The sequence below is a fragment of the Gallinula chloropus genome (assembly GCF_964237585.1).
Source record: "Gallinula chloropus genome assembly, chromosome: 3".
Taxonomy (NCBI): domain Eukaryota; kingdom Metazoa; phylum Chordata; class Aves; order Gruiformes; family Rallidae; genus Gallinula; species Gallinula chloropus.
In genome coordinates, this window is record NC_140087.1 from 17,216,105 (window position 1) to 17,239,297 (window position 23,193).

Here is a 23,193-nt window from a genome sequence, read left to right on the forward strand (position 1 = left end):
GAAAGGAACAGAAAAACAAGATATTAATTATTTGTGTAAAAATTTGTCAAAATTTGGTCTTTTGAACAGTGCTTGCATTCCAAGACCATTCCATGTACTTGCCTCAGTAGTGCTATCAATCAATATGAAAAGCAGTTATGAAAGCAGGTAAGTCAACATAGAAATTACCCACTAAAACTCCATCTCTAATAGACATAAAAGCATCACACTGTACCAGTCCCACTGAAGAATATCCACGGCATTAGAGATGCTGTGGCAGGACCACAAATATCCCAGAATCAAGCTGCTGGAGCAGTAATATGAACCTAGGGACTATGAAATCACTGGAGACCAGTGGTACACTAGAAAGAAAAGTAAGATTACAGTTTGATGATTAGAAAGAAAAGCCTTTTTCCCTTCCAACTTTCATTCTGTTTAGGAATATTGAAGGACTATAACAAAATGCACACTGAATCCTTCTTTCCCCCACTCCCCCTTCATTTCTTTTACTCATATAGTGGAGAAACATATAAAAGGACCAGAAATTAAGCCAGAGAAGAGAGAAGCAGAGAAGGGGCTCTGCTGGTTTGGGATTGACAGAAAGCACCAAGGAAGACTAAAACTGCGGCAATTGTACCTGATCTCAACAACCAAAATTAATCATAGACTTTAAAATACACAACGCATAAATTACATAAACCAGGTCTAAAATGAGGCTAGGAAAGGTCTAAACCATTTCAAGAATCGTTGTGTAGTTGAAAACCTCCAGTGATTAAGACAGCCAAGCTCCCTCAGAAAAACCATTCCCGTGCTCAGCTATCCTCTTAGGCAGGTTTTCCTTTTAGCCGAGCAGATGCGTTAAACCCTTCAACTCATTGTCTCATTTTCCACTTTTCGGTTTATATTCCAGAGCTCAGTACCCCCCCCACACCAACCCTTGAAACTGATCCCTCCATACAGGATGAAAAGCAATTCACTGCCTGCCTTTTTTCCTCCAACTCCGATGTATTTTAATGTGTGTATTGCATCTTCCTCTCCTCTGAATGAAAAAGTCTCTCAGTCTGTCGTGGGCTGTGTTTTCTAAACCTCTGTTGCTTGGCTCACAGTTCTCAGTTATTGAAAGGAAATGCCCCTCTGTCAGTGTTTGCTGGTGAAAATTGAATATAATCTTCCACTTCAGGCTGGGGTAGAAATGAATAGACTGGAAGGCTCTCTGTAATAATTTATGCTATTCTTGTACATCGCTACTCAAGACTGTCAGTGCACTCTCATAGTGTAGATTCAGGTTTAAGCTTATCACAAAACCACAGAATAGTCAGGGTTGGAAGGGACCTCTGGAGATCATCTAGTCCAACTCCCAGTCCAACTTATGAGTGAATACTATTCCCACCTCTTTTTTTTTCTCCTGAACTTTTGCAAAGTGTCATGCTTTCTCTGTCATTACTGAACTCTCTACTATTTACTTCTGGCTACCAGTCCTATTTGTCAAGATAGTTTTCAATCCCAATTATATTTTCCATGAGCACTGGAAGTCTATTCCACCTTCTCATTGTCTAAGAACATAAAACCTGTATTATTCTTTCATCCAAGATACTAACAAAGACATTGACTATTTCAGGATGAGGACAGACTCCTCTTCATGACTGCTTCATTTCGTCTTGACACGGAAACCCGTGGAGCAGGAGTTTCTAACCAGCTGTGTGAGAACTTACTGCCCTGTACTGATCCTGGGAATGTCACGTGAAGGAGCTGAAAACAAAGGCTTCTGTTACTCATGGCTTTCATATACACATGGTATATCAAATTTATTGTAGGTTCTGTATTGTCAGGGAGGCAAGACAACAAACCAAAACCACCTTATTAAGCTTAAATTGGAAACACTTTTGCTCCACTGTGCTATTCAACCCCTGTGAAACACAGAATCAATGAAGCGCATCAAAAATTGCGACAGTAGTTCAGTCAGTTAAACACCATATTGAGTTTCAAAAGGTGCATTAGCTGTATGTATTTTGACTTGCTAAGAAAAAAGGCATCAATTAAATACATTTTTGGACGTGAAGTCTTTGAGCATTATTATTCACATGCTCTACATCCACCAGATCCCTATGTTGGCTATCTCCTACCAAGTGGTTTTAGGCAGCTCCCTACTTCATGTCTTAGGCCATGTGAATCATCACTCCTCAGATTCTTCAGAGGCACTTAGCTCTCATCATTGACTAGACACTTGAAAATGAAGTGGAATTCAGGCTATGTTCATCACGATGAAGACACCAACTGAATTCATACCACCTGAATGATGTGTGGGTTGCTATATAAAAAGAGAGGCATTTACAAAAACTGAGTTATCTGTTGTCACTTGTATCCAACAGATTGGCTTCTTTTGCTTAGAGTTCATGCCTTCACTCACAGCTAAAATGCCATCATGAAGGTATCACCTGTGCTACAACAACTAAAGTAAACCAGGTTTTGCTAACCACAAGGCTTTAAATGGAAGTTTTACACTAACGCCTGTGTAAATCGTTTTACACTAATGCCTCCTCACTTATCTGTCCTGCATCTTTAGTTATGAAAACTTTTGAATCTTTCCATATTAAATTTATTGCCACCTCCTTGGGATCCTCTAGATGCTCCACCTAAAAGTATCTTTGATCTGTGCTACTTCTACCTTTCCCTTCTGACAAGCAACAGCAACAGGGAGAGTAAGGCAAACCCCAGGCTGCCCTTTGTGCAGGTTGGTACTAGCTCTTACCAGACCCCATGCCTGAGATCAGTCTTCAATGGAGTACAGCGTTGTACTGTAGTCATTTAGAAAGCAGGGCACACTACTCTCACCTGGACGGTCTGTAGGCATTTGGTAATCAGCAGAGAAGCTCTACTGGGCCTTTGGGAGGTAACTGAGATCTGGGAATCACAAGGTGTTTAGAAGTTCCTGTCCAAATCAACACATGCTACTTTTTGAACAGAGTTTGACTGCAGTACCCTGTGTGACCCACACCACATCAGTGGCACTCCAAGGCAGAGAAAAGGCTCTAGGAGCTAAAACCTGCAACGTTTTTATCTCCTTGTCCTGACACTGATAACAACCACTGTTACTTGATTTTAAATGCCATAAAGTAATTTTGGGACACTCCTTAAAAATAACTTCTAGGAATTTAAGCTACAAATGCAGGCATTTATATGTACATTCATCAAATACAGGAGCAACTCATAAATTGTGACACAAAGCTATGGAACTGGTCATAATAGGTTTTAGGGACACTCACAAAATGAGCCTTAGTGGTCTATGTTTGTTACATGGTATATGTTGCAAGGGTGCTCTCTAGGAGAAAACAGTGTCTTACACTATGGAGGAATGGAAGAAAGTCAAGTTATTTCTGTGGGCAAACAGATATTCTAGTCCCTGGATGGTCTGGCAGCTATTGGAAGGCTGGAGAAGTTCAAAAGAAAGAAAATCAAGTTCCCAAACAAGTCTTTTACTTGCAGTAGAAACAGTCACAGATGGACTATAATACAGTTCTAATTTTCCTTCAGTGTAAAGGAGGTAAATATACTTCTCATGAACATATGGCAAAAGCATAAACTTCCATGTAAATATACAGACATTTGCCGATACGTTATCAACACACCTTCTACCACCTTTACTCAGTTTCTGTTTAATCCAGACTTGGAAATGTGGTGTCCCCACAGAAACTCCAAAATTCACCCCGTCTATACACTAATCACGGTGCCTGTGTTTTCACCTCTCTCACAATAGTGATTAGCAACTATAATCAGTATTGGCAAAATAACCTCAAAGCCATTATACACTTTACGACACTGCAAGGAAAGACATTCAGACTTCTCTAAGGAGATACCAACAGCTCTTGAAATTACAACTGTGTTTAAAATGCAAACAAGCAAGCAAAACAAAATAAAAAACCAAAGAGAGACCATCCACAATTTTGAGGTTTTAAATATTTGTATCGCTGCTAAATAATTTACAGAAATAAGGAAAAACTCCTACTTCTGGTGCCATATAGACAAATCCTGTTTAAACTGCTAGGAGCTTTTTTTTCCTATTAATTTTAATGTATGAGCGTGTGAGAAAAGGAAGCTATAGCCTAGTGCCTATATCAACTTTAATAAATATTTTGCCATATTCATCTTCTAAACTGAGTAAATGACAAAAGCACAGGATTTTCAAAACCAGATTAATTCTCTTATTCTAAAGCCTTACCCCAAAGGATTTTTCTTCTCCAAGCTCACATTACTTGATTTAGCAATAGAGTACATTCTCAAAACAGCAGAAAACAGATGGAAAAATATATTGTGGCACAGTTGGAGTGTACATCTAAGCACACCTGCATGTTGGATTGTGATTTCACCGCGTTTCCAACAGCTGCTTGTGCTTCCAGCATGATGCTTTGACAGTCCAACTCACACAGCCTCAGAGTGCGGTCCTTCCCTCCCTCCTGCTAACAGTGAATGAACCACATACATACCTAAGCTGTAGAGGGCACAGCAGTAGTGGAGATTAAATCTGAATTAAGACTTTCCCTCCTGGAGAAAATAACCCTGCAATAACTAGTTACCTGGTCTTTTGGGCTGCCAGCTATCCCAGGAAGCAGGAGAGCCCAGTGTGCCTGTGCCTTGCCCATTCAGCATCCCCCGGGAATCCTTCTCATGCTGTTCCACTGGGAAACGTGCCAGACCTTCACTTGACATCACAGCAAGTTTTCTAACCAGAAAATCCAAGCTACTTTAGGAGTGCAAAAAGCTTGACATACTCATTAGACCCAAGTTCACTTGGAAACTACTGTTAAGTCACAAAGTCAGTGTCAGGGAAAGTTTATGTGCACAGTGCTCCGAGAAAGAAAACGCTCCTCTAAGCCTAGGCTCTGAGAGAGGCAGGGGCCATGGGAACTCCGTTAAAGTCATCTTGGTCTGCTCTTTAATTTATGTATTCATGTTGTAGGCCCACAGACTGCAAAGGAATCATGCTAGTTTATACCATCTAAGGTCTCTGATAACTGAGATGAAGCTAAAAAGTGACAGCAGCGCAAAAAAATGAAGGGTTTGGGGTTTGAATTGGATTTTTTCAGCAACAGCAAATAAAAGGAAACATTAAATTTTATAAGGCTTCAAAACAATGAATTCACACTGCCTCCATTTATAAAAAAGCCCTGAAACCTTAAACACAGTAACATAGTGATCATTGTCATTTTAGGAGAAAGAAGAATTTTAAATACAGCAAGTGGAGTAAAGTATTTCCCTGGGCTGAGATCAGATATATTCAACACAAATGATACAAGTCCTGCATAAAAATGATTTTATTTTTCTATGTGTATATATATATATTTTACAGGGAAAAAGAAAGAACCGCAACTCTCTTCTTTCAATACAAATCTCACCTAAGAAGTCCTTATGTTGCTTAATATAAACAAAACTTTTCCACCAGAAAAAAATCAAATTAATATTTTTTATCATTAGCATACTGGACAGTCCTATAGATCTGCCCTGATTGATTTGCAACCCAAAAAGAATCATGAAAGAACAGTTACTACAGCAATCACTTTAAGGCACCAAGGGAACTTCACCAAGCAAAACTTAAGACTTTACTGGTTCAGCGTTTGAGAACAGGAGAAATAGATATTTTGTCTCTCAACTTGCACATGACTTGGACTTGGGAAGCCTCAAGTGTTCGAGACTGGAACCTCTTGCCTCAAAACCCCTGTCTGCCTCAGTTGGCTACTGTTAGTATCACCCTGACTCTGTAAATCTCAAATCTAGAGCAGAATCTATGGATAAAGCAGGACATTTACTATAGCTCTGAAACAAAGTCCACTGCAGGAAGAACTCCCAACCTTTTTAAAAAGAATGGGTATTTCCAAAGGGCCTGAATTTGGATCTCTAAAGGATCTCAGTCCTTCTCTTTCTCTCTCCAGGGACTACAAAGGACAAAATCCTGAGCGTTTAGGATGTTAATTTAAGGGCTTCACCTAAGATGAACTAAATTGGTCTGTATCACCTATTAACAATAAAAACATATGGGTGAGGAATAGTTGCTGGGAAAAAAAACCAACAAGCCACCACACACACATTTTTTCAAAGCCCTGCATGTGAGTATTTTTAGAAGTTAATAAGTAACCACACAGCACAGCCTCCAGACTGTGCAATTGTATCACACAGGTACTGTCTTCCAGTTGTGGGCAGCATGGAAAATGAGTGGCTCCAGCCTAGATGCAAGAGAGCCTTAAAGATAGAAATCTTTTACTTTTTATTTCGAATTAAAAATGTGCATAAAAATAAGACTGTAATGAGCTGCATGTAGAACAATCAAAATTATGAGGTATTTGCATTTCTTTTGCACCTTGAGCCAAACAACTACAAAATTATGCATAGGATTCTCTCAATCTGAACACAGTAAATATTAATAATCTCTGAATCAGCAATGAAATGCCTTTTGCCCCTGAACCCTGAAGAGAGACTTTCCAACTCCAAAACTTGTCGTACAGTGACTGAGACCGTATTTACAAGGCACTGAGCTAAGGCATATGCATGTAGCCTGCGAAAATAAAGCTGTGCCATCCCCCCACCCTCCTTATAGGGAGACATTTTAAAATTACCTGTTTGTCAGTTTTACAAATGCCTGCCTACGTCAGCAGCCCCCTGTGCGGCGCTGCCTTAGCAAGCAGGCAGGCTTTCATTTGAGCATTCTGAATTAAAACATTTGCTCTGTTTGGGGTGAGTTGATAAACAGGGATTTTAAAATTTCCTTTTTTTTTCCCCCTCCTCCTAATGTGAAAAATGAAAGAAAAACGTTCCTCTAGATGTATTATGCCTTTGGGCTCCATTTGAGGGAAGGGAAAAAAGACAGAGAAAGCTACTGTGAAGGTCACAGAGTGAAAGAACTTCCTCAGGGCACAGAATAAATTAAATCCCAAGGAAAAAATAAAATGTGATTTCCAGAGTGTGAGGCACAAACTCAAAATGACAATGATTGACAGCCAAACTATATCCATGCAATATCGAAGACTGCACGTTCTCATTTACCTCAGTGTAGCCAGCAAGCGCCCATTAAACATCCGTCTGATGCCCAAATTAACCTTCTTGGCAAACTGAAAGAGGCACAAACTATCATAATCAACCTTTCATTATCACAGCAGCCTCTAGTTAAAGGGTCAGAATAATTGTGCCATCAGAGCCCTGATTGTTTTCAATCAACAGACGACTGGAGTGACAGCTCAGTGATGGAGTAGTTTGATGAAACCGCACCAGGCCTAATCAGAGCAGATGAAAGGAAGGCATGATTGGTGCAAATGAACAGTCGTGCCTCTCTTTTTCATTTACAATCTGAAATTACTCTTAAATTTACAGGGTTTTTTCTCCCTTATGAGTACCTCTGAAAGAATGTTTGACTTATTATGAGTTCTGACAGTGCAGAGTTATAAAACACAGGTAGGGTTTTCAGCCCAGGCTTTAAGTGGGTATTCAGCATAATTTTAACAAATTCACTCTTGAAAAGCACAAAATGACTAAAGGCTTCCAATGACCTAACCTTTCAGAGCTGTTTGATTAGCAGAACAATTTATCATGGCTCACATGCTTCATGATAAGAGAAGATTAAAAAAATGGGCAAGGAACTCTTGCAGATGTTTTCTCTTAGCCAATATATTTATTGCGTTATTGCTCTCCTGCTCTCTCACAAACACACACAAGGAAAAAAAATAAAATAAAGAACACTGCATTAATAACCCTTTTCCTCTTAGAATGAATAATGGAATCCAAGCAAGGGATTGTTTGGAGATGAAAGCAGAGACCAATTATCATGCCACTGACAGCATCAATATTTAGCTTTCTGGTGGGTTGGGTTGTTCATTCCCTTATTCTAAAGGATGGGAAATTAATCAATCCCACCAGGTTTTTCTTACTTTACTCATCAGCACAGGATAAGGGTGCCTCACAAATGAATAGCAAGGAAAGAAAAATTGTGGGCTGCTTAGGCAAAATGTGGAAAGAATGGAAGATTCAAGTTTCTCCTCAGCTACATTTCACTTCCCCTCCCAGCATCACACACGTGGCTTCCCATCCTCACAACTGTGCTGGAAGGAAGGTGCAGTAAATCAAAAGAACCTCTTTGTACCTCTGAAGGAAGCAAGTATTTCAACTGAGGAGTGGTAAATCTTTTATTCTGTGATCTTGGTCATCATCAGATGTTCTCTAGTCTGTGAAGCATGACAAAATGCATAGCAATGCTCAGGTCAGCATACCAAACAAAAGAGCAGCTTAGAAGCAAAGATTAATACTTGCCTGAAGGGGAAGAGGATAGAGAAGACTGATCCAAACACCAAAGGCTTTTAAGAAATTTTGTTTCCTGTAACTTTTCCTTGCACTACAGCACAGAAGTTTTATGTCCTTAAAAGTTTGGGGCAGGAAGCATCTAAGTGGAAGACACACAGTGTGCTCAGATGAAGCAGCTGAGAGCAGGTCTGCACATCCTTGCTGACACAAGAGTGCCATTTTCACTTGTTCCTGTTTCATTTCTTGAAGTCTATTGTTGATCTAAGTAGGCTGAAAGGACCTGGCAAATTTGTGCTTTTTCTTTATACAGTGAGGAAAGTCACTACCCTCTGATAACATGAAGGCTCCAACCCAGCCCAATTAAGGAAGATCTGTTAGCTCAAAGTCCTAGATAAAAGCAGCATGACAAAAGTTGCCCAGTCTGCCAATGATTTGGCAAGTACTTCCACGCACTTAACAGAGTTTCACCTTTCCTGTTTAAAATATTAAAACACCCACCCTTTTCCAAGTATAAAGATACTGTTTATGATATACATATGGATGTAGTGAGCTCTTTGGAATGACCTCAAGACATTCCTAACACACTAATGAAGAAGGGAAGTAACAGTTTGGGAAGCTGCCACTACGTGCTATGCTGGATGGAGCAGAGGAGGCTCAGCAGCAAACATGCTTCTCTCTGCTTAACTAGCAGTGTTTCACATTCACGTTTCCCCACCAGAAGGATCACACCACATATCTGAAGATGCTGTCATTCTGCCATTTGTCCCCAACTCCTGCCCAGTCATCCCCATGCTAGTGCTAGACCCACGCTTCAGCAACAGCACCAGCTTGGTGTACAAGAGGGCCCCTGAAGTGCATTTCCAAACAAGTAAGAGAGCACAGCTAAGTCGAAATGTAATCTATAACCACCGCCATCCAGTCACAGACACACAGCTTCACAGACAGACAGCATCTGGAGGACTGAGGGATTGGACAATGGGCTCAGGTAGTACGGAGAGAAGCCACATATGAGTTATGATTTCATTAAATATCCGGTCCAAAAGCAAGATCAGGGAACCCCAAGGTTGATTAAATCTAGAGACTGAAAGGACTTGTTAATGTAAACACCCCAGAACTCTTACCAGTCTACAAAAACTGCAGTGGATTTGACCAGAATCCTACTTTAGAAAGCTCTTAGTCTGATAAATAAGAAGTGTTCTACCTCTTGGTTGGGAGTTTTGCAGGTTTGGGATTTACATGATGTCAACAGGACAACCTGCAGCTTTCAGAAAGCAGCCTGCAGTCTGTGAGACACTTACCAAGAGGCAGAAACTTGATTATGATTTTTCAGCACAGAGTAACACACAGCAAGCAGAATTGTTGGCTGAAGTCTCTCTAGCAGCACAAAAGATGCATTTCATGATACGATGCTATGATTAAGGTAGGGGTACAGAATGTAGTTGTATTACTAGCAAACATTCATAAAAATTTAAGTGAGTTGCAATGTATTGAAAATATTTCTCATTTTTTCTCAAGTGCTGGCAAGATCTAATTTCTTAAAACATTTAAGCTGTAAAGCATCAATCACCAGTTGCCTAGTGTCCTCACAGGGCTGCTCAACAAAAACATTGCTCTGCATGGTCTTCAACAGGTACAAGAAAGGATGCACAAACTGTATGACTTTGGCAGATTTCTTAGTCACAATGAAACAGCTCCATTAGTAACAGCTGTATCTACATCTTAGAAATTTTTAATGAAAGTTTTCACACAACATCCTTATGAGGAAGGGAGGATTCCTTCATCCTAAAGACAAACTCAACCAACAAATACAGAGCCCTGTATTCTCAGCCTAGTGCTTTACCACAAGCTTCTTTCCTCCCTGGTGGGGCATAATGATACTGGCCTTCCCAGTAGGGCCATTATTTACCAAAAACTCTGAGACACACACAGAGCTAGTTTTGGGTTTTTTACATATGCATTTCCTATGAAACACATAGGGAAAAACGTCCATTTTTATAATAACAATTAAGAATAAAACATATACTTTTCAAAATCACATTCCCTTCCTTTACACGCTCTATTCAATGCATTTATTTTACCATTTCTTATATTGACAGGAATTGAAACTGAACTGAAGCCTCCCTGAAAGTCATTGACTAACCTCAACAGAAGTGTTTCAGCTTTTCAGCCTTCCAGTACAATAACTACGACAAAAAAATCCACTTTACAGATGGCTAGCTGAGCCACATTAATACATAACATTGTATATAGTAATGAATCATATCATATTAAAGCAAGGAGTTGCTATAATGGAAAAACTAAACTTTTCATCTATTCCAGCTCAAAGTGAAGTAAGGTAGGGACAGAAGGTAAACTCTCAGCTGTTGTAAATTATCACAGCTCATGGAAGTTTGCCATTTTACACCTTCTGGGGAATTTGAACTTCAAAATTATATAGCACTTTTCTTCCAAGTATCTCAAAGCACTTTATAAGCAGTAAAACTCGAGCTTTGAGAAGTGTACATTTCAACCATTTTCCTAACATGGGAGCTAAGAAACTAAGTGAAATGCCAGAAGAGAGCAATGGCACAGCTCACACAATCAAATATTCTGTCTCCTCAACTTGTCCACAACTGAGTGTCTTAATCCCACTACTAGTCCTGTGGAGGTTTTTTGTGCTCCATGCCACAGGATGAAAGCTGGAAGGATGCAGGGATCTGAAACAGGACAAAAGGACCCCTAAATATCATCTGACAAAAGTATTTAAGATATTTTTGCAGCTGAAAAGCACATCTCTATACAGGTGATAAAACACTTCATCCTTTCTTAACCTTCTTGAAGCAGCAAAGACAAAATTGTCCCATAGTGTACTTCAAGAGAAGAGTGTTCACATACAATCAAGTCCTCAAACCACAAAATAGTCTGCCTTAAAGTCATGTAGAGCTTCTCTACAAAGGAGGATCTACAAAGGAGCTTCTTGCACCTAGCTCATTCTTCTGCTATGATGGAGGAACAAGCAAGACCCAGCACAACCCCAAGCAATGGCACTCCAAAGGTACACCTGTGCATGTGAAGCCCATATGAGCTAGCATGTCCTTACCGTACCAGGCTTCACAGGAACTCCACTACTGACAAGCAGTCTATTTTCCTGTGCACTGCAATGACTGTAACACCTGGAATTGTACACAAATAAATGAGCTGGGACTGATCACACTGGATAGGCTCTACTTACTCCTGCAATCAAAGTAAATTTTGCTTCAACAAGATCATCAGAAAGGAGTGTGGTGGGTGACAATCTATCCAAAAGAAACCAAAGCAACAAAACCAAACCCAAAACATGGCACCTGGAGACAGAACCTTGCTCTTTCAAAGAGCAAGCACCCCCATCATAACAGTTACTAAAATGTAGCTTCATAGGTTCCTAAAACCTGTGAACCCTAATAGAAGTGTGCCTCTCTAGTAACTCGATCAAATGGCAAGATGCTCTGAGGTAACAACTTCTTGCCATTCGTTTTTGACATATAACAAAATGCTCACGTTTGGACCCTACATCATTTGCTGTGATGGTAAAACCAGCTTTGCTAGGTGTTTTCTCTCTGATTAGTTTTCTCTGAAGTCACAATGAGCAGAAGCTTATCTCACAGCTGTTTAACTAGGGCTCTTAACGGCAATTTGATTTCAGTTTATAGAGATCAAAGTTTACAGTATCATTTCTCTTTCCTCAAACAGGGTGAGGACAGAGAGTGCAGGAGGTGGAAGAAGAGGATCTCGCTCCATGCAGCAGCCATCATTTCAAAAATCTGGAATTACTCATTTTTATTTTTAGAGGAAACATTCAGACTTACATCAAGTGCTCCCAAACTCTACACAGACACATTTAACATTAAAATGAGTTGCTGGTACATAATTATAAGTGGAAATGACAATCTTTCACCATCCGATACACATTGTTTTCATTGCTATTCCTCCTTTTCCTTTGAAATATGCTTCAGAAGTACAGTGGCTCTCTATGGAGACAGGAATCTATAAGCTTTCATCAGTAAAAATTGTTAGGAGAATGAAATAGGCACAAAATCAACAAAATTCTATAAAAATGCAATTCAGCTCTGTGAAAATTAGTCTAAATGGTTCTTGAATGTAGAAAGATTCCTATTTCTTTCTTCCCTATTGTTAGGGTACAATTTTCTATGGATTTAATAGGCAAATCCAACAAATCACATAAAAATGTATCATTTTCTATAATAATCTTGACAACAGCCATACAGGACTTGTATGTCATTAATATCTTAGGTCACACACAAAACCGTACATCAGAGTACGTACTCTCCTTAGTCAGTTTATATATATGTATGCTTTCAACATGCCATGTTATTACAAAATCACTGAGGTCAATTTTTCCAAGGGAAATCACCAGGTGATTTCTATTATTTTTTTTTTTTTAAACAGTGGTACTACCACCAGCACCTTCACTATAAGAACTTTATTGCTGTTTTGTTCCGCTTTATTATTTTAATGAACCAACTAAGCCCTCTGAGGCGGACAGTGTCACCTTATCCTGCTGGGTCTCACAGACAAAAGCTGTCTGAGTGTCCCCTGCTTTCACACAGCCACTTCACCCCTGCAGTTATCAAACATCAGCCACTGAAGGCCACGTTACGCATTAGTGAGCCTGACCTTCAACTCCGAAGCGCTGCTGGAACCTCATTTAACATGGACAGGCCCACTAATATTAACTGTGGGAACATTTAGGCCTTTTCCTGTCAGCAGACAGTTTACATCTGTTTTCAAAAATCCCACCAAGAATGTATTTCAACAAAACAAAAACAAACACAGACATGTATTTTTGGGAGTTGGTATTTCTTTGGGCTGATTTTTCACATTGGGATTTTTTTCTCCGTTCCCTTTTTCAATACAAAAGGAACAAGGAAGCACACTAGCACAAGCTCACTCAGATTTTTTGAAGTCCAGAACAGTTTCCCTTTTGGTCAAATCACATCTTAAAGATGCTTATTTTATTGACACTGATTCAGTCTTTAATCCCCTGTGATAGGTTTCAGATTAATGCAGGACTTAAAAATAATAAAAGTGATGAGTTAATTTTTCAAAATCAACTAATTGTCCTAAGAATGTTATTTCTTTTTAAAAGTGGCTTAAACATTTGGAGCCGCATTTGGAAATGCAGCTAAGATACCAAACATATCTCAGGAATTGGGAATGTCAGAGTTGTCCTACTCTACAAGATTAAAACAGATGTAAATTGATAAATTTAAAATGACTAAAACACATCTGAAGCAAACTGAAACAACTGCAACTGCTAAAAGGTGAACCTCATAAAATTCAGACCTCTGCAGTTGCACATGAATGTTAAAAGAAGCCCCACCCTAAAGGAGCAGTTTGAAAGCTTTTCAGCACAGATTCTCACTTCAGAGACTGTGATCTTTCCATCTGTCATTACTATCCCACACAGACCTCTAGCTTGGAAGCCACTTCACAGTGAGGCTTCTTAAGAACTTTTTCACAAACGTATTTGTCATAATTTCTTCCGTTTCTCCCTGGCACAAGGGAGTCCGAAGTGATCAAAGGCATATAAGGACCCCTTTGTTGTAAAGCAATGAAACCCCAGCTCCACAGCATGCTCACACACACCTGGAAGCTGCCAAGGGGATCCCTGTTGAGGTAAGCATGGACATGCAGGAGTGCAACTGCTTTTCCATCTCCCTGTAACCTCAGACCTGGGGCAGGAGTGACAGCAAGAGACCACAGCTGCTCAGATCCCAGCAGTTAGGCTGAACTAGCCACTTAGTAGCAGGTTTCGACATGAGGGTGCAAATTTACTTCATCTAACTTTACACAGTTAGTTTAGGTACTTAACCCTAAAGCTGGATTCTAGCAACCTTAATATATTGATGACAATTGGTATGGTTTCAGAAAACCTGGAATTCAATTTTCTTTCTCTATCTTCTTTGGATTCAGAATTACAAATAGAGGTAATACTCCTATCAGCTCCCAAAGGAAAACTTGTTGAAATTTGGAGCTGGGAATTCTCAAAAGACATTCTCATTTTCTATCATTTTCCACAAGCTTAAATCCATCAGAAACAGTGCTGAACAGCTTTACTGGGATTTTGAAAGAAAAAAGATTACCAACATTTGTGTCTCTGAATGGAAAACGTTCACTAAGAAAGTAATACCAAACTGCCTCATTCGCTCATCCGCGGTATCTGTGGGTTTTAGACTTTATGCTATTCTTTAACTTAAAAATAAATATATATTTCCAACCATGCCTGGCTTTCACAACATCCTGAGCAGCTCTCTTTCATGTAACCATACAGCTGTGTATTACAACCATTTTACTTCAGCTAATCTCCAAGAGATCAGTGCCACAAAGAGCAGAACCGTCCACACAAACCCCACCATAACAAACTAATTTGAATGCAGAAAGCAGTATCATAGAAAAGGCCTTGCTGCGTGCACACCTTGGGGTCCTTTTTTTGGCTTCTTACATCAAAACACACATCAGTTGCTTAGCTGAAGAAGTGACCTAAATTCAAGGGCTGTGGGCACAGCAGCCTTCCTAAATACTGGTGTGATGTTCTGTGCAGTTCTGAAGTTAATCTGTAATAAATAAGGTGAGGCAATGTTACTGTAAGACACTGAAGCAAAAGTAATGCCCTCCAGCAATTTCTCGATTGCTCACAGCAATAGCAGCAAAATAATCAAGTTTTCTGATTGGAACTGGCATGTACCAAAAAGAAAATTAGAAGAACACACAGTTAACTCCTAAATCTAGTTTTAATATAGAAAATCTCTTCTATACTGCTATACTTGATGAGTAACAGTAACAAGATTAGCTAGCATTCAAGAAATAACAGGCAGAAACTTTGGAAAGTTCAGAACAAAAGTTTACAGTTCACCAAACTTTACTGTAAAGGCCAAAATGGAAATCCCAATAGATTTAAGGTAAGGCAGACAAAGGGAAATGGTATTCCACAAAGTAGGGAGATACAGCCAACAGGCAGCATTCATTTTCATTTAAGCCAAAATGCCATCACTATTACCAATGATTCCAAAATGATATCAGGGCAAAATATGCGTGACCTGAGCATGACAGCAGAGCAGAGGATGAGATTTGGTTGCCTACACCCACTGCCTCAATCCACTGTAGCCTACATGAAGCCTGTCTGCCTGCAGCTCCAGAGGACACTGATGTCCTGGCAGATCTGTGCCACAACTGCTATCTTGGCCTTTATATTCTGGATATCCTACCCAAAATGCTGCACACACCTACGTTTATAAAAAATCTCACACAAATAGTTTAGGGAGACCATAATATTGCTATTGCCTGTAATCAATTCAGAGGAGATACCTGTGATTATGATGATTAGCCTTAGGAAAATGAAACCTACAGCCAATCATAGGTTATGTTTTCACACTATTTTTATTTGAGGGCAGCTATGTAATCTTATTTTCAGTCATGATACAAAGTGAAACTACTGCACATCCAGCACAGTGGATACTGGAATTCAAGGGTGACTCTCTGGCACTTCTACATAGACTACTCATGAAAAACATACTAAAAAGAGGGTGAAAATGGAGCAGAACTCATATGAGTAATATACTAATTTGCCCATATAGCCTCACCAATTCACCTTGACCTTGATATGCATCAAATCCCTTTTTTCTCTCCTTTGGCTCTCTTGATAAGAGGCTGACAGCCACATTTTAGTGTGGTGGTTTTCTACTTAGGCTAAATACTCACCAGGGACGAGCATTAGACCACCAGACATGATTTCAGTTATTGCCCAAGAGAGCACTTAAGCTTATTTCTTGAACAGTGAAAGGCTAATACCCTGTTTAAACACAACATTGATTACCGAGGTGCTTTTCTTCACTTACTATTTTATGTCGTTACTTGTTTTACAGTAAAACTTAAGTTCACATTTAGCTATGCACTTAGCCCACATTTCATCAAAACATATATACCCCTGAGAAACATGAATTTTGCTCTTTCCATGTTAAAAATTGTTCTGTAGAATGAAAAGATTGACAGAAAAAAAAAAGAAGAAGAAAATTCAAGTACTGCACTGAAGGAAAGGCAAGCTTGTACTGGAACATGACAACCCACTTTAGAAACTGCCATTCTGCAGAGGAAAATGTGGGCATCTCTGGAGCTGTATGGAAGATGCCCGTGGGCCTGTCTTCAGCAGAGGACTCTTCCATGATAACAGCCTGCTAAAACATGTACACCACTAAATTTCCAGCAGCACCAAACTCCGTGGTAATTCTGCTGGAGAATACATTTGGTCCTGCAAAATTGCCAGCAGGAGATTCAAAATGGAGCTCAAGTGTAAGAAAAGGCAGTTGAAAATAGGGCACTTTGCTCTCTTAGAATAGAATAAACAGGAGTGTAACAAGAAAATTTAATATATATAATTATTTTTATATAACAGATGCTTAGCAACTCACATTGACCCCTAAGACTGCATTCTTCCTGTCTTTTATTTTTCCTATTTATTCAAAGACAGACACTTCTCAAAGACAGAGACCAAAGACTGGTTTTGCACATCACACCCACAGAAACAAAAGGAGTAACTTGTTCCACATATGAAAACATAAAACATCTACTTTATGAACACAAGTTCAGAGCTTGCTTACAAGGAAATTAACAGGGCTGGAACACGTTGGGAGCCTAGCCCTGGAAAAGAAACAACATAGTTGCATGCTTCTTTGCTGAATGAACTACCATGGGTTTCTCCATGGGCTGCAGGGGAATCTTTCTCTCCAGCACCTGGAGTGCCTCATGCCATCCCTACACACCCCACCCTCACACACACCCTCACACCCACCCTCACACACACACACCCTCACACACACACACCCTCACACACACACACCCTCACACACACACACCCTCACACACCCACCCACCCACACCCCCACACACCCCGGCCCGGTTCCATAGCTTTGATGCCTGCCCTGTTTGTAACATCTTCTCACTCCCCTCTCTGGTGGCAAAATGCAGCTGCTTGTGGTTTTTTACTTCTTAAATGCGATTCCCAGATGTGCTGTGCCCATCACTGATGGGCTCGGCCTTGCTCAACGACGACTCCGGCCTTGAGCCGGAGCTGGTGTTTAGTCTCTCAGGCCTGCAGAGAGCTTCTGGCTGCTACTTGCAGAAGCCACCCCTGCAGCCCCCCCTCCTCCACCAGAACCCTGCCACACAACACATGATAAAGCACAAATAGCCAAAGTACAACTAAGGCCAAAATCAGTTTATTTCTTAAATCTTTGGCTTGCTTTCTACTTGCTGAGGTTCCACCAAGAAACACTCTACTGCTAAATTTCTCTGAGAACACGTTTTGTCATACAGGGTTGGTTACCTTTTCAATTATCAAGGGAAAGAATTCATCTGCTTCCTTAAAGTAGAGCCAATGAGCCTTTCTAGTAATGGCCAATTACGAAAAGATTCACTTTGCACTTCATGATAAACTAGACATTTACGTCCTCATCATGACTGTTACCTGTAGAAAAAAGCATACTGCTCAGCTCATGATGAAGAGAAAAAATAGAAAGGAATTTGTTTTTTTCCCTCAAATGTCTTCAGTATTCTTCCTTGGTTTTCTTCATTTTTTATTTAATCCTTTCTTATCACTCCTTTAAGTTCACACACATTTTAATGCAGCTGACATAAACTTCATAAATACAAAAATATTTCATAATCTCACAAGCTAGTAAAATATTAAAAAAAAAATTAATATGAAAACAAACTCTATGTCACCTAAGAATCATTACTACTGGCTTAGCCTAGCTAAAAATACCCTAATGGTGGAGGGCTAGTAAACCACTCCAATTCTACAGCCTATGGAGGTTTTCTGGTAGGCTCTCTTTTGGTTGTTTATTTGTTTCAAGAAATACTTCATTATATTCCTTGTTTTTTTGTCTCCACTAAAAATAACACACCTAAATTAGGCATAAGATTTTAAGAGGTAGAAAGAGGAATGAACTACTTCCTTTTTGCACCTTACAGTAGTTTGGAAGCCCTGTTTTTCTTTCTGAAAGAGCCTACACTAACACACATCTTAGTATACTGACTTTAGTATTACTACTTAACTTTCAAAAACTTGATTTGTTCAAGCTTTTGTTTCACCATGTTCACCAAAATTAGGCAACTCTGAATCGGTAGTTTAACAAAAGTCAAAACGTGTCAGACAGGAGCTGCAGTCACTTCAGTTCAAATCACATTCAAGCATCACTTTGTGTATACATTTTACTGAAGTAACTACCTTAATCTTTATGTGCATTACAATAGAATCACCTAGTGGACACTGGGAATTTAAACTAGTGAAAATAACTGTGCTCTGCAGACAGTGGCACACATTTTAGAGGTTCTCCAAGGGAAGCTTTAATTTGTGCTTAGGGCTTCATGGGAGCCCTACTAGTAAAGGTGTCTTGAGGACATGCTGAATTCATATCACCATAACACGTGTGCATGTGTGCGCGCAGGAGGCCACACTACTCATAGGTAAGACAGACAAATCAAACGGTAGCTTCCCCCATAAGCTTTTCTATTATCTGCCCCACTTTGTGCCAATTTCCTCCAGCTTCCCCAACACCTCTTGCTTTGCTGTTCTTCCTTAAGACACGGGATGGGGATTTGTCAAAGTCAATGAGCACTTTATTACAGTGAGAGTGCTCAGTAATGAACAATTCAGCAATTTAATGAGATTCTGTAGATCTGTCTCCAGCCTGTCCATCAAGTTTCACTTCTATAAAGCACCCTGACACTAATCCTCTGGCATACCCAATCTTCACCCTGGGCTGAATATTAGATTCTTCCATGGTATATTGCATTACCACTATAACCTTAGCAAAAATGATGAACTTAACTACACTTGAGGCAATATAGCTGGTCTGATTTGATTCTCTTCTATTGGGTTGACTATGAGGGAATTACTTATTTACTAAGATAAAGCAAAAAAACGGTTTCTTATTGCCTTCTGAATGCCTAAATTGCTAAATGTTTATATGTGTCTTTTAATTCATTCTGGGGACCTAGAATATTATAAATATATATTTATTCCTGGTTGTACAGACTGAATTAAAAAGACACAAGCACATTTTGCCTGCAGCGGAAAACTAGTTTAAAAAAATTCTTCGGAACAGCATTAGTAACCTTTAGAGAGGCAATTATGATAACACTTAAATGGACAGCATGGAGTTTGTTGTCACTCAAAAAGCAGCACATTACCTATAAGTACCTCTCCCCGCTACAACCCTGCGACAGAAAGAGAAACTTTGTCATATTTGCCTGATGAAGTGTTCACTGATTGGAGTGCACACAATTAAGAAAATCATTTCTGAGCTCTTCCTGCAGGACAGGACAATGATGCAAGATTTAAAAACTCACACTTCCCAAACCTTGTTTCAGCAGGTTGCTCAGGGCATACAGCACTCTGCATCTGCACTCTCACTACTGAGCTGGCATTAAATAAATACCTGCATGGTGCTCTGGAACAACTTTTCCAGCAGAAGTATCCCTGAGCAAATAGTGAGGAGATTTCACTAACCCTCCAGAGAAATGACGAGAAAATGCAATCAGCAAATCAGCCCTGCCCTATATATGAAATTGTACATACATCAAAACCTTTTCTGACAAAAGGAACATGGGCTAGTACTCCAGGTTATCAAGCCTAAAAAAAGGCAAACTCTAAACCCACCATCATGGGTAGGGTGCTGCAGGTTCTGTCTTACAGACAACCCCTAGAGACTAGAGCAAGCACGAGGCTAACCTTACAGTTAGGCTTTGTAATGTGCTCCCTGAAGTCTTGAAAATTCAGGCACAAATGTGTTAAGTTATCAGATTAAAGTGTTAAGTTACATTTGCATATCGTCTCTGTGGTATGGAGAGCTTAACTAGTCCTTTTTACTTTTTAACAATAAATTGTTTCTGCATGATGTTATTACTCTACAGAACACGAAGCACCCCACAGATGAACATGCATTTTACACTTTGAGAAAATAGTGGCATATAGATGAAAGGCTTTGCTTAGAATAATCCAAAGTGATAAACAGGTAAGTAACAGGGACTCAAATATCAATCAATCCTCTGACTCTTAGTCTTCTCTGTTGGACAAAGATAACCCACTTGCTTAAAAGAATCCTGTGAAGTTACATTCTACCTTGAAATACCCTGTAATACTTTCCTTCTATAAAATGTACCAGCAAAATGGAAACTGAAGTATTTGGGTAACCTGTGTTACAGAGATTTTCTTCTTCTATGTTGTGAATTGCAGTTTTTACATATGCATGACAAGAACGTTTCCAAGGATGGGCTTGGTGTTTGGTTTTGTGTTTCTCTGTACATGTTTTTTCATATTAAGTTTCCCACTTCATCCCCTTCCATGGTAAAGGTCACAACATAATGCTTTTATCTTGTTAACATCCTGTGGCTAGCAATCCAGTCCAGCTGAAACAATCTCCACCTCCAGGTTCTTGCCACAGACCTTCCACTCGACACCTCTGAGCAAAGAAGCTTGTGTGATGATTCGCTAATCTGCTTCAGGCAAAGTCAGCTGGTGTGGCCCCAGCAATGGAAATAACTACTGAAGTTACCCTGCTAAGTTTGCCTGAAGTGAATGGGAGAGGCTGCAGAAGCAGGTTTGCTGCCAGACTTGTGGCACTATCCTCACCAGAGGCAGTGACAGTCGAGTTGCATGTATTGGCCATCTCTTCCCACCTACAAAGCTGGATGAGGAAGAAAGTCTCTGGCCAGAACTGAGTCACACAGAAATTTGTCTTATTGCTTACATTCTTTCAAACAAACTAATTGCATTAACACAACATTTTCTGAATTTCATTTAAAAATTTCCCTCAGTTGTTATTCACAGTTTTCACTCAAGTGCTTATTCTCCCTCGAGATTGCTCCAGGGTTTCAAAACAACAGATTACTGCTATAGTTTATAGAGTATCACACATTCTGCTTGTGGCCTTACCTGCCAGATTTGTTCTTCACTGAGTGAAGTGAGTCTATCACTTTTAAAAACCTCTCGAAGGAGACAGTATGGGAGTGCCAGAACTTCTTCAGGATGACTCTTCAATAGCTCAGAGAGATGTTTTATTAAGAAGTCAACCACCGCATTCTCCAACAAAGTGAGGTTGAAGAGGTCGGCAAGCTTATACAGGTCCAAGTAATTAAAACTATTTAATTCCTAAATGGGTGAAGCAAACAAAATACATCTCAGAAAATGAAAAAAACCAAACCCCAAAATCAAAACAAACCCAAAACAAAACAGAGAACAAAAAACCCAACTGGTCTCAGATAACGAAAAAAGGTTGTTCCTTTGGACCTGTGGAGAAGGAAGGTAATATAACTTGAAATTAATTAATGCAGCCTCATTCAAAACGTAGGTGCAAATGTTACCAGTGCATAGGCAAATATATATGATAGTACTAATTTGTATTGCAACTGCTAAGGTTATATATGCATACAGCATCTGTAAGAAATATGGATTAGTACATAAAATAAACCAACACGATTTACTGTACAAGAGCTCGCAGGAGTTAACAAGTAGATTAAAAAATGTATTTGTTAACTACAATGGTTTGTTACAAACCAATTGTTTGTTCATTATTTACTGTCTTGATTGAGCTAGAGCACCTGTGTAGTACAACTTTTAGTTCCATGAAACCTCATCAACTCCTTCTGAGCTACATTTTATTCTGTACAAATTTATCTTCAATGAATAAATAAGACCCTTTTTTTCCAACCACTGACATCAACCTGTAGTGGATGTTGGGCTCACATTGCTTCTCCCTCTCCTTCTAGCAGCAAAAAATCCATGGAGACAAAAGCTAGAGGAACTCAATGCAGGACGTTTTTCCATCCTGGTAACGGATAACCTACATTTACAGGCCAATGTTTCCAACTTTGCATACCTCATAAATAAGCGCCTGGACAGCTAACTACTGCTACTCTAGACCATTGACTCCACAGGGGAGAGGCCAAGAATTCATCTGTGTTAGAGAAAAGCACCCAGGATGCCCGGGAAATAAGCACATTTACTCATTCTCTCTGTTCTTGCTCTATGCTCACACTTCTCTTCCTCTCCCCTCCGCAATCCTGGTTTTCATCTTCCAATTTACCGCATTGCTCCCTATCAGCCGCCTTCTCCTTGACCAGCTCCATGTGTGAAAATGACAAGAAGTCTTGTCAGTTTCACTTTGCTGGTTAGTTAACATAGGGACTAGAGCAGGCAAGAGAAACAGACTAAATTAAGTCAATTTCACTTTCACTGCTCTGCTGGATGGAATGGCAGCACCAAATGAAACTGACAAGAAATCTTGTAAATGTCAAATGAGCTGCACGGCTGGCAGATAGAGCAGAGCAACAGGGAAGATGGGAAAGTGCGAAGAGGGGTTTTTTTGGAATGTTTTATGGACTACATCTCGAACGTGTGAATTGGGTGGCTGTCCCAATGACTGTGGAGCTGTTTATGCATATGCAATGGAGAGTGGAGAAAGGATTTTTTTCACCTGCTTAGAGGAGTCAGTACTGGAGGAAACTGAAGCAGATTCCTGTGGAGGCTCCTGATTGTTACCTAATCTCCCAGTCTGAATGGCGCAACTTCCTTTGCAGGCTTGTACATTAAAGATAAACCTTTCTCATTATATACTTGAAAGTATTAGGTTGTTTTATTGGAAGAACAAAGAAACGTTCTTTACATTGTCAGAAGAAGCACTAACAGCCATCACCTCAAAAGCCACAGGTATGCCACTGTCAGTCCCTCTTCACAGTAACATAGAGCAGGTAGGGATAGATTTCCCCCAGTGGCAGTAAGGAAGAGAAAGGAATTACTTTTACATGAGAAGTGTCTTGTCTGTGTGCTTGCTGGGTGATTTAATATCTGCAAATCACAGATGGTACCTCACACCACCACTTCTGCGATGGCCGTGCACT

General features: G+C 39.8%; 1 protein-coding gene across 6 annotated transcripts in view; it reads right to left on the minus strand.

Moving 5' to 3' along the window:
- The window catches only part of KLHL32 (kelch like family member 32), a gene marked incomplete at its 5' end in the record, with an annotated part of 91,639 nt that overhangs the window by 17,548 nt on the left and 50,898 nt on the right, over nt 1–23,193 (minus strand). For 4 of the 6 annotated variants that reach the window (XM_084261535.1, XM_084261534.1, XM_084261537.1 and 1 more), the window contains one exon: nt 21,230–21,445. The exons of the other annotated variants lie outside the window; for them this stretch is intronic. In XM_084261535.1, the coding sequence (XP_084117661.1) occupies nt 21,230–21,445 (216 nt within the window). The remainder of the gene's footprint in view (nt 1–21,229; nt 21,446–23,193) is intronic. 6 annotated transcript variants of the gene reach the window in all.